The sequence below is a fragment of the Crinia signifera genome, chromosome 19 (assembly GCF_055691185.1).
Source record: "Crinia signifera chromosome 19, ASM5569118v1, whole genome shotgun sequence".
Taxonomy (NCBI): domain Eukaryota; kingdom Metazoa; phylum Chordata; class Amphibia; order Anura; family Myobatrachidae; genus Crinia; species Crinia signifera.
In genome coordinates this window covers 71,132,267-71,144,613 of record NC_139226.1, presented here as the reverse complement: position 1 = coordinate 71,144,613, position 12,347 = coordinate 71,132,267, and the positions used below count along the sequence as shown (strand labels likewise).

General features: G+C 46.2%; 1 protein-coding gene across 5 annotated transcripts in view; it reads right to left on the bottom strand.

Moving 5' to 3' along the window:
• Window positions 1–12,347, bottom strand: part of CCDC30 (coiled-coil domain containing 30) — a 502,866-nt gene that overhangs the window by 449,815 nt on the left and 40,704 nt on the right. For all 5 annotated transcript variants that reach the window (XM_083162765.1, XM_083162761.1, XM_083162762.1 and 2 more), the window contains exon 3: window positions 7,838–7,958. In XM_083162765.1, coding sequence (XP_083018891.1) covers window positions 7,838–7,958 — 121 coding nt within the window. The remainder of the gene's footprint in view (window positions 1–7,837; window positions 7,959–12,347) is intronic.

The window sequence follows — 12,347 nt, the reverse complement described above, 5'->3', positions numbered from 1 at the left end:
TAATGAATGCCTGTTGTGTACTACACAACATTTGTATCGCAAACCGTTTGCCGGTGACTGTAGATGCCGCGGTTTTCCAGCACGGGGATCTTTCTACAGATTTGCACACCGGTATGAATGAACGAGATGATGCGAGAGCTCGACTCATCCGGATGTATTTTTCCCGCTGTGAGTAATTTTTTTCCAATGTTTCCTACTTTTCTTTGTATGTTTTTTGTTTTTAAACAATGTTTTCATTATTTTATGTTTTTCAGAGTTCAGTGGGCAGGTCCTGTTATTGTGCATGTTGCGGTTAATGGGTTACGTTTTGGATCTGCTGTTCTCCTTCTTTTGGGTCGTTTAAGGATCTGTTGGTCACTGTTGATTTTGTTTTGATTCGGTGGTTTTATGCAACTTTGGGTGAGGGGTGGGAGGAATTGGGCCCTGTCAAATATCACTGATACCTGTGTTTTCTCTTGCAGCCTCTTCCTGAGGACTACCTGTCTGTGATGTGTTATCTGCAGGATCTTGCCTGGTGACTTGGTACCCCTGCTGTTTGATGTCTGTCTCCTATCATTGCACTTGGAGCAGTTACCTGGTAAGCATCGCTCCGCTCGGGTGAAGGGTGGGAGGAATTGGGCCCTGTGTAATGTCACTGATACCTGTGTGTTTTTACTGCAGCCGCTACCTGCGCAATACCTTGGGGGAGATCTACTCTAGCCGGACTGATGTGATCAGCCCCTGCTGTGATGTGTCAGAAGACTCACGTGTGCATTTGACTTTTACCATGGGTTTGGACCATTTCACCGGTGAGTATGGCTCCATTTGAGGTGGCTATGGGCCACAATCAAGTGTTCTAGCGTGGTTGTTTAACCACTGCACCGTGCAAACCTTGCATTCCTCCTTCAGGCTTAAACAACACTGTCAGTGGACAGCGTTGATTCCTACAAGTTTTCCACTGACAATTTTGCCTTATTTGGCGTTACCTGTTTGTAAAAAAAAAAAAGAAAGGCTGAAATTGGGAATGTCGGCGAATTACTGTTCCTGGAAGCTGGGACTGCAAAAATGCACCGATGCAGTAAGCCACAGCTTGTGAGCAGTTAACCATACACCAAATACTTAAAAATATAACTTACACTGTAACTTTTCTTTTCTTTCAGACTCTTTCAAATGAAAATATCAACAACTGAGACTTACACTTGGCCAGGACTTACAACGTATTAAGAAATTGATTAAATAAAAAAGAAAACATTAAGTTTCTTATCAAAATTTTATTGAAATTTTTTACAAATTGTTAAAATTCTAATAAAATGTTTAACTTGAATAATTCTTTTGGTATTTGTTATTTATCTTTTGGTATTTGCTATTCTTCTTTCAGATTGCAGTTTAATCTGTAATAAAGGATAAATACAATAGGAATAAAGGGAACACTGCCAGCAACAGCAGTTGGGGTATCTCACAGGCCAGACACAGTTAACGTGCGTCTGGTCTGTGCGATAACACAAGTGCATGTTTGGGTGGCTTTCAGGTGTGCAGATGTTGGGTGTGGACGAGTATGTTACTCACCAATATGCAATCATGCAGTCTCTCTATTTGGCCACTTCCTGAAGCGGCCCTTCAAGATTTGCCAATAAGCAATCTCCATTGCACCAGCGCTACGAGGAAATAAATAAACAAAGAAAAGGTGAATAAACTAGCATTAATACCAAATTGTTTTGAAAAGTTTACACAATTAAAAAAAAAAAGAAAAAAAGTGGGATCAGATTGCTCTTTTTTTGGCCCTCTGTAACATCCACCAATGTTAAGGAGCTTTCATCATTTCCCAACAATTTACAATGCATGCACGCGCATGCATTGCAAAACTGTTACGCCCAACTCCTTTGTGAGCAAAGCTGTGAATTGAAATGCAGTGGTTAAATAAATATAAAACAAAGAAAAAAAATAGACATAACAAAAACAAAATTTAAAATAAAAGGAAATATACATCCGTGTTCACAGTGCAGTATCCTCATCCTCCTCTGCCGGCATTCGGGGGGTTGAGGCTCTTGCAGGAGATGAGCATGTTGGTGGTGTTCTTATCCTTTGGGCGGACGGTGGAGTAGGTGGATGTGAGTACATTCCAGTGTAGCCTTGGCAAGCCTGTGAAGATCCGGGCCAGGATGTCGATTGATGCACAGGCTACTGGTGTCGATGCGGTGGTGATTGTCTAATCCGCTGTGAAGGGAGGCTCTTCTGTGCAGTCCCGAGTATTTCTCGTCTTTCTCGTATCTGCTCCTCAGGCAATTGGCAATGAGAATCGAGCTGGCAGATATTTGGGTCTGACAGGCCGAGATGTTCCTTAGGGTCTCCTGTTGACATGCTGCATTCTCCACCAACTTGTAGATGCCTGTCATCAACAGGGCCGGCGCTGCCCGCTCAGCAGAGCCTGCAAAGCAGAGGCGCCAGACTATGTAGGCGCTCTCCCTAACCTGCGACTCTGCCACTATGAGTGTGCAGTACAGGCATGTGTGGTGCTGCTGGCTGCCGCTGTCAGTGTATGACAGACAGCAGCAGCGCTGGCAGCACAGGGGAGAGAGGAGAGGAGAGGACACTTACATCAGATGCTGTGAGTGTGACTGTCTGAGTCTGAAGGTAGAAGTAAAGTAGCAGCAGCAGGGGAAGTCCGACTTCCTGCACTTCCCTCACTGCGGTGCCGAGATCCTCCCCCTCATCTCAGCATCAGGGGTCAGAACAGCATGTGCCGAGCTATGATTGGAGGAGCTCGGCACATGCTGATTAAAGGAGCCCCTGATTGGAGGAGCAACATGCTTCTTTGATTCCTGAAGCAAACACTGAGGATCTTGCAGCATGGCTCCCTCTGTGAGTATGTATACCCTCTGCTTTGTCTGTCTCTGTAGCTCCTGCCTCTCCCTGCAGCTTCTCCCATTTTCTTTCTCTCTTCTAATTATATGTGCCCCTCTCCCTGCCCATCAGCTGCCCCCCTCTCACTGCCCAGCATCAGTCCTGTCCCCCTTCCTGCTCACCATCTGTCCCCTTCTCCCTGCCCAGTATCTGTCCAGCTCTCCCTGCCCAGTATCTGCCCCCTATCCCTGCCCAGTATCTGTCCCACCCTCTCCCTGCCCATCATCTGTCCAGCTCTCCCTGCCCACAGTATCTACCCCCTCTCCCTGCCCATTATCTGTCTCACCCCTCTCTGCCCAGTATCTGCTTTCCTCTCCCTGCCAAGCACCTGTCCTGTCTCCCCTCCTACCAATCATCTATCCCCCTCTCCCTGCCCACAGTATCTATCCCCCTCTCCCTGCCCACAGTATCTACCCCCTCTCCCTGCCCATTATCTGTCTCACCCACTCTCTTCCCAGTATCTGATTTCCTCTCCCTGCCAAACACCTGTCCTGTCTCCCCTCCTGCCCATCATCTATCCCCCTCTCCCTGCCCAGTATCTACCCCCTCTCCCTGCCCAATATCTGCCTTCCTCTCCCTGCCCAGTATCTGCCTTCCTCTCCCTGCCCAGTATCTGCCTTCCTCTCCATTCCCAATATCTACCCCCTATCCCTGTCCATTATCTGTCCCACCCCCTCTCTGCCCAGTATCTGCCTTCCTCTCACTGCCCAGCATCTATCCTGTCCCTTCTCCTGTCCACTACTACTGTGGGCATTATGTGCATAAGGTGCTTTTCTACTGTAGACTTTGTGTAATGGGCACTTCTGTACTGTGCCCACATTACTTTTGTGGGCATTTTGTTTATAATTAAAACTACTATGGTAGTTATGTATAGGGGGCAATACTACTGTGTTTTTTTAAGTGGCACCACAGTGGGCATTATGTTAAAGGGGCACTATTGTGGGCATTGTGTATTAGGAACACAATCTGCGATGTAATGTGAATAAGATTTTGATACTATATGGTGTAATTGAATATGAGATGGAGGGCGCATATATAGAGTTTGCAGGAGGGCGCCGGACAACCTAGCACCGGCCCTGGTCATCAACACTTGTAAGGTATTCTGCAAGCTCCGGGTATCCTCCTGACGTCTGCGTTCAGATTCCAACCAGTCCTCATGACGGCGTCTTTCTATTTCGGACCAGTCCTCCTGCCGGCGTCGCTCGATGTCGGTCATCGTTTTTGCCAGAGTTTCCAGATGTTTTTCCATGGCCGGCATCCTCTTTTCCATCATGATGCTGTACAGGTTCTGACTGTCTTTGATCTCAGTTGCCAATTGACGAACTCTCTGCACACGCGACGGAGCCTGTCCTTCCTGGACATCTTCAATAAGCTGCATTCCGGCTAAAACACATAAAATGTGATTGTTAAATTCACTTACCAATATCCTTATTATAAAAAAACATCATCTTTTACCAAAAAAATTTAAGGCAAAAGCTTACAGTCCAATGGAGGAGTGCCTGTAGGATCCACCTCCTCTTCTTCTGATGTTTCCTCGCTACCCAGGTTGGAATGCTGGTAACTTCGCAGTGGAAGGGACGTTTCTTCACATGTTGCTTCTTCTGCGGGCTGCGTTGTTTGGCAACTGCTGTTTTCGAATCCAAGAAAGGTGTCTTTAGTCACATTTGAGGATTATGGGGTAAAGATTCAGCGTGATGGTCTCCTCCGGGGTTGCAGATTCTTCCTCCGTCTGCCTTTCTAGGGTGACATTTGTAGATTCTTCTTCCCGAGCATCTGTCGATTCTTCTGCAGGATCAGCTATTGAAAAGATAAAAAAAACTAAGTACAAGTCGAAAAGAAAAAGGTCTAAAAACCAAAGCTGAACAGTATAGTAATTTACCCTCCTGTGGCCTTTGTAAAGATGTGCTTCCTGCCGGTGTTGCCTCTCGTCGCCTGCTTCTCAGTTTTGTATTCAAAACATCTGCTCGACGTACGTGGGACACCACCGATCCTGGGACTCCTTCCACCATGATGGGATTCATGTGGGCCTGGATGACTTGTTCCCATGGAAGCCAATTTATGTTTAAAGGGGAGCTGCCTCCAATCTCCAAAGCATGTTGTCTTGATTTTCTCATTTTTGTTTTGTTTGCCGTAGACAGTCGTTGAAGCGCTTGTGGCATTTGGCGCCATCCTTTGGGTTGCCACTCACTGCTGTAACCTAGATTGAAATAGGAAAAAAATTCCAAAATGAACTTATTATAAACAAAGCAAAAAACTATCCAAGTTATGATACAGTTTTAGGAATTAAGAAGTGTAGTTATTTGAACTTTCCCAGCTACTGTATGTAATCCCATAATATTTTCCACTCTTTGTAGCTGGTCTCTTGTTTACGGGATCCCATCAATTTGTCGTAGAATTTGTAGGAAAATTGCACCAACACATTGTTCTCCGAAGTAGTGAAGGGAGTGTTCTCTTCTTCTCCCTCTTCCAGATCCTCCCTTGGAACCTTCTTTTTACGTCCACCTCTCTTGTATCCCAGACCCACTTGGCTGTTCCTCCTCGGTACCACCAAATTATTTCAAGTGTGTACCTGTTTACTTATCATCATGGTGCACCTGTTTGCATGTTATCATGGTACACGTATTCAATATTAGTTAAGTTACCTGTGGTCTCTTTCTTGTATTCTTTTGAGTGGGTTGCACTTGTCTTCTACCACCTTGGCTCTCCGATTCCTCCTGCACCGGCCGGTTTGGATTCCTTGGTAACGTCCGCATGGTCTCCATTTCTTCCTCCATGGACTCCATCTCTTCTAGGCTTGACACACCTGTATAGGAATAAAACACGGGAAGGGGGTCCACGGGTTGTCGTCTTTTTTGACACTCCTGTGGAAGATAGAATAAACATAATATTAAAATTTAAAAAAAAGTTGGGGAGCCTGGGCTACGCCCGAAGCATGGTGGGCACCCCCCAGCCACCCAAGAAAGCATGCAGCATGCCAGCCCAATATCCACAGCCCTGCAAAAAAAAAAAAAACATGAAAAACCTGCAGAAACACAATCAAACCCCCAAAAGCAAATAGCAAAGGCTAAAGGCCCCCCCAGGAGAGGGGGTCACCCACTAACACCCCAAAAAAAATGCTGCACCCTTTCTGGGGAAACTGCACTATGCCAGGAACCACAACACCATTTCACTATACCATAGGAAATAACACTGACAAAATTCTGCACTTGACCACTTTAAACAAACTCAGCCCAGACTCCACATAGCCCCCCTACAGCAATAACCAAACCACCTATAGCAGGAGCAATATCAGTACAAACTACCTCAACAGATCTCTCACCTAAAAAAAAAACCTGCTGAAATCACTCTGATCTATCCTCTCTCCTGGGTCCACCATTAGCTGCTGCAATCTCCTCTAGCCACCACTGCAGATCACCAACGGCAAATCTGCGCAGCGGGAAAATCGCTTATAACAGCGAGGAAGAGCGGGAAATCATGCACCCACCCTCCTCCAGTCACCTCATAAGCGGGATTGACTGAGATTGGCGGCGATTCTCAGTCACGTTGAATAGGGTGCTAAGACTCGTGACGGCGAATCTAAATGCAGGGCGAATCGCCGTGAAAACAAGGCGAATACAAGGCGAGGGAAAAAACACATTCACTTTGGACGGCGAAAAAAGTAATTGAATACTGCCCAAAGAGTGAACCAAAATAACCCCCTATAGGAGGATGCCAAACAATCTGTGAGCTGCAGGTATGCAAACAATCCCTCTGTCTGCTGTGAATAGACACTATGTGCAATTGAGTAACACAGGGTCTCCCAACTGCCCCCCACTGTGAAACTCCTACCCAAAGTCATAAAAAAATGAGACTGTCCCATGAAAATGGTTACAGTTGGGAGGTATGGTGCTACCCTTTTTCTTTTCAGTTTAGTTTTCAAATTAAATTTAAGCCACTGTAACAAAATTCGGTATGAAGCGAAGAGAAATTGGTAGGAGCGGAGGTCACACACCCTCGCCTAAAACGTTTGGACATGTCTGCCTGTTTTGCTGACATTCCCAGAAGATGGCCGGGTCGACACCCACAAATGCCAGCTTTCTGTCAATCAATTTAGGAATAGCCAGTGATTAAATAAAAACAGCAGATTTCATTGCAGGATGACTTTGTGCATGCGAACTACAATCCATACGCATGCCGTTATTCAGTAATCGCACGAACTGCGAATTTGCAGCCATGTAATCAGGTCTAAATATAACCCTCTATATACCAAATGTAATTTTTTTTATAAAACGGACAGTTTTCTAATGAACACTTTTTGAATTAAGATTTTGTATTGATTATTTTATTAACAACTTGCCCCATAACAACTCACCCCCATAGGGGGCAGATTGTTACGAAAAGTTTTGTTCCAAAAAAACATGTTTATTATTGTTAATTATTGGTTGCAACAAAGAAGAAAGAATTAAGGTTTTGTGTGTAAATTTGTTTTGTTTGGTTGTGAAGAAAGATTTGAGACATTTGAAGATCTGTAATTTTGTAACAACTAGCCCCTTCTTCCGCTACTTGGCAGACGCATTCATGTTTCATATGAGGGTGTCATCATTGTTTGAATCTGTATCATTCAAAACACCAGCTGGCCATACATTAAACAATCATTTGGGTCCAGCTGATGCTCAGATGCAGCTGCGCTCATCTTTCCCGCACCAATCACCACGTGCGACTCCCGTGGTGATTGGCACAATCCCATCACAGTGCACGTGCATCTATTTGCTCCCGCAGCTCACAAAAATGCACGTGTGAGTGGCGGTACTGCAGTGTGGCGATTCCAAGTAGCAGGTGCGAATTAGGCGTGACAAACGGGAATGAGCACTAGCAATCAGGAAAAGATGAGCGTGGCTACATCTGTATAAGTAGATGAACAATAATCGTTAAATGTTTGAAAATGGCATAAAAATGTGATCGAACATATTCAAAATACCCCGTTGAAATGATAGCTTCTCAAGTTCAATTCTGAGGTTTATATTTTCCTTTTCAAAATCTGTAGTGAGCATTTCACTCTTCTCAGTGAGACTCCTGATATGAGCCAAATAGCTCTCAACCTAGAGGGAAAAAAAAGGTAAAGTTAAGTCCTGCTAGGTTTTTTTTGTTTGTTTTAATTATCTCTTTATTAAAAGCAACAAAAATGAACCACAGTGTTATTATTGTACAACTAACATTTTTCCATTGTACTAAAATAGAATCATAATAATTCAGTGTATACTAATTAATATATATTAATAAAATAATAGGTACAGTATGGGCAGGAGGGGGGAAATTAAGTTAAGACATAATGTATTGCAAAATCTACAAATCTAAAGAAACAAACAAAAGCTTAATTTAGTCCAGGTAATTGTTTGCTAAATTTTGAGTACTTTCAGCACAGCTTACCGAGCACCAGATACGTTACCTGTCCGAACGCCCCCCACCCCACCGATTCCCCTCGGTAACATAAGAGGGGATGTGCAACTAAGACACATCCCGTCACATGCCTCTGCTGCAGGAGAAATCATTTGATGGTCAATGACCATCAAATGATTTCTCCTGGTTTCGCAAATAGAAGCCAGTGGGAACTGACTCCTGAGACATAAGCCTCCCGTCCCTGGCACACATCGTCCCACCCATGTACCCATGGGAATGCCCATAAAACCACAGGGCATTCCAATGGGCAAGTCACCAAAGCCATTCGCAAAGGGGAGCTGCACATGCGCATCACATACCATGCACAGAGCCCCAAACATCAGTACGGTGCCGAATTTGTCCCATTCCAAAGGAATCAAAAGGATGGCCTTAGATTGGCCATCCTTGGCCATTGGCCATTATGTCTTAATCATATGTTATTTTTGGTGTGTTGTTCTTGAGAAAAAGTTAAATCTCTCTGTTCAGTGCTTAACCCTTTGAGTGCCAAGGGAATTTGCCAAATAGGTGTGTAAATTGCCAAGCAAACCTTTTTAAAAACCCTTTGAGTGCCAACATGCTGTGAGAGATCCTCAAAAATAGGAATTTAGTACCTACCAGTAATTCCTTTTCACGTAGTCCTTATGGGATACTAGGAATCGTCTTAGACATTGGGGTATTAGAGGGTATCTGCAGGAGAAAGGCACATCTATAACTTTGAACTGGGTGTACTGGCTCCTCCCCTCTGATTCCCCACCCACGAACCAGTTAAGGTAAAACTGTGCCCGAAGGAGGATCTGCCGCTCAACCTCCAGGCCGTTAAACGAAGCCACCCTAAGTCCTGGTAGACGCAGGGTCCTTGAGTGAGCAGATCACTTCTGAGAGGCAGACGCCAAGGCTCCTCCACCAACATGGCCTGAAGATCCGTGTACCACGCCATTCTTAGCCAATCTGGTGCTATGAGAATGGAATCCACTTCCTGATTTCGTATTCGTTGAGTACCTTTGTCAGCAGTGGAGGAGGTGGAAACAGGTATACCAGGGCAAACAACCACAGTGTTGTCAGGGCATCTATGTCCACTGCCTGAGGATCCCTGGTTCTTGAGCAGTACCTGGTGACCTTGTGATTGAATTTTGAGGCCATCAGGTCTATTTGTGGACGACCCCAGCGCCCCACAATGGACGCAAACACATGAGGATTTAAGCTCCATTCCCCGGGGTGGAGGTCTTGGCGACTGAGAAAGTCCGCCTCCCAGTTGTCCAACCCTGGTCACATGCACCTCTGCCCAGGATAGAATCTTGGAAGCCTACCTCATGCACAACCTGCTCCTTTTTCCTCCCTGGTGGTTGAAATACGCCACTGTTGTTGTGTTGTCGGATTGCACTTGAACCGCCCGATCGTGAAGGAGTGTTTGAGCCTGCAGTATCGCATAGTACACAGCTCTCAATTCCAGGACACTGATGTGTAACTTCGACTCCCACAATGTCCAATGGCCCTGAAATGACCTGCCCTGAGTCACCACTCCCCATCCTAACAGACTCGCATCCGTTGTTAGGAGGATCCAATCCTGAATTCCGAATCTCGTTCCTGCTAACAGGTTTGGAGCATGAGTCCCCCACAGGAGCTAGTGTTGGGTCTGATGTGACAGGAATATTTTCTTGTGCATCAGGAGATGCGATCCTGACCACTTGGACAGCAAATCCAGCTGGAACACTCTGGAGTGGAACCGTCCAAACTGGATCGCATTAAAGGTAGCCACCATTTTCCCCAGAAGCTGGGTACATTGGTGTATCGATACCTGAGGCTTGGCCAGAATTTCTGAAATGAGCGTCCGAATGGCCATGGAATGATGTTGATTCCCATCCTCCTCAGCAGAGTCATCATTTCTGCCATCACCTTCGTAAATATGCGAGGTGCAGTGGACAGGCCGAATGGCAGCACTCTGAACTGGTAGTGCTCGTTTTTCAGAGCAAATCTCAGGAAAGCCTGATGCGGGCCCCAAATAGGGATGTGGAGATAGGGGTCCTTCACATCCAATAATGCTAGAAACTCTCCCTCCAGGCTCACTATTACAGCCCTCAGAGACTCCATTCTGAACTTGTACACCTTTAGGAAGGGATTCAGAGTTTTTTTATTTAATATTGGCCATACCGAACCATCGGGCTTTGGTATTACGAACAGGTTGGAGTAATAATTCCTGCCCTGTTCCTCCACTGGGACCGGTACAATGACCAGTGATTTTTCCAGTCAGTGTATTGCCTGGCACAAAATTACCTGATCTTCCGCAGCTGCTGGTAAGCCTGACTGGAAGAACCTGTGAGGGGGAGGTCCTGCAAACTCCAGCCTGTAGCCGTTGGAAATAAGATCCCTCACCCAAAAATCCAGGTGAGAGGCATCCCATATGTGGCCGAAATGCGCCAGCCGAACCCCCACCTTGCATGAGACTCGTGGGGGGACCCCCGTGTCATGCCGTGTACTATGCAGTATCGCATAGTACAATGCTCTCAATTCCAGGACACTGATGTGTAACTTCGACTCCCACAATGTCCAACGGCCCTGAATGGACCTGCCCTGAGTCACCACTCCCCATCCTAACAGACTCCCCATCCTAACAGACTCTCATCCATTGTTAGGAGGATCCAATCCTGAATTCCGAATCTCGTTCCTGCTAACAGGTTTGGAGCATGAGTCCCCCAAAGGAGCGAGTGTTGGGTCTGATGTGACAGGAATATTTTCTTGTGCATCAGGAGATGCGATCCTGACCACTTGGACAGCAAATCCAGCTGGAACACTCTCGAGTGGAACCGTCCAAACTGGATCGCCTTAAAGGTAGCCACCATTTTCCCCAGAAGCTGGATACATTGGTGTATCGATACCTGAGGCTTGGCCAGAATTTCTGAAATGAGAGTCCGAATGGCCAACATCTTCTCCTCAGGAAGGGCTTAGAGGTGGATGCACTAGGAGCATGGTCCTGTGACACTGGGGCTGCAGTCTTTCTGAATTTATCGCGGCCACCTCTGGCAGCAGAGGAAGTTTCCCTTGCCCGCTGCTTGGGCCTGGAAGACCGAAAGGACTGAAACGGCTGAAAGGACTGCCCAGAGAAGGGGCGTCTGGCTTGGGTAGTGGTAGTCGGCAGAAAAGTGGACTTTACTGCTGTTGCCTTGGAAATGAGGTCATCTAACTCACTACCAAACAATTTTTCCCCTGTAAAGAGAAGATATTCAACGCTACGCTTGGAGTCAGCGTCTGCTACCCACTGGCGTAGCCACAGGGCCCTACGACCCGATACCGCCATCGCAGAGGTGCGAGTATTGATAGCGATCAGCTCCTTCTGTGCATCACACATAACTTTTGCAGTGTCTTAGATATGGTGCAATCTCTCAGCGACTTGTGCTACTGACATATCAGCCAACAAACCCTCCTGGATTTGAGTGGCCCAGGTATGGATAGACTTGGCCATCCAGCAGCTGGCGAGGACTGGCCTCTGAGACGCACCACTCGCCGTATTTATGGCTTTAAGGGTGGTATCCAGCTTTTTATCAGCATTATCCTTTAGTGTGGCAGACCCTGGAACAGGGAGAACCACCTTTTTGGACAACCTGGACAGCGAAGCGTCCACTACCGGAGGCTCCTCCCACACCTTTCTACTGACTGGATCAAATGGAAAGGCGGATTTGAACCTTTTGGACAACTGAAATCATTTTTCAGGTTGTTTCCAAGCCTCTTTAAATGTGTCCTCTAAATCTGCCTGTTCAGGAAAAACAATATGCTGTATTCTCTGCGAGACAAAAAATGGGTCACCCTCCTGTGTTTCTGCCAGAGGGAGATCCAAAACCTTTCTTATAGCCATAATGAGAGGCTCGGGCCACGCAGAGATGATTGATAGTCCTGCAGCAGTACCTCATCATCATTATCATCATCTCCTGCCTGAGAATCAACATCTGAGTCAGGCAACATGGCGGCCGCAACACGCTTGCGTGACTGGCCCGATGTGGGGGTAATATTATCCACCCTTGCAGACAGAACAGAAAGGTCCTTTTGTACTTGTTTGGTCT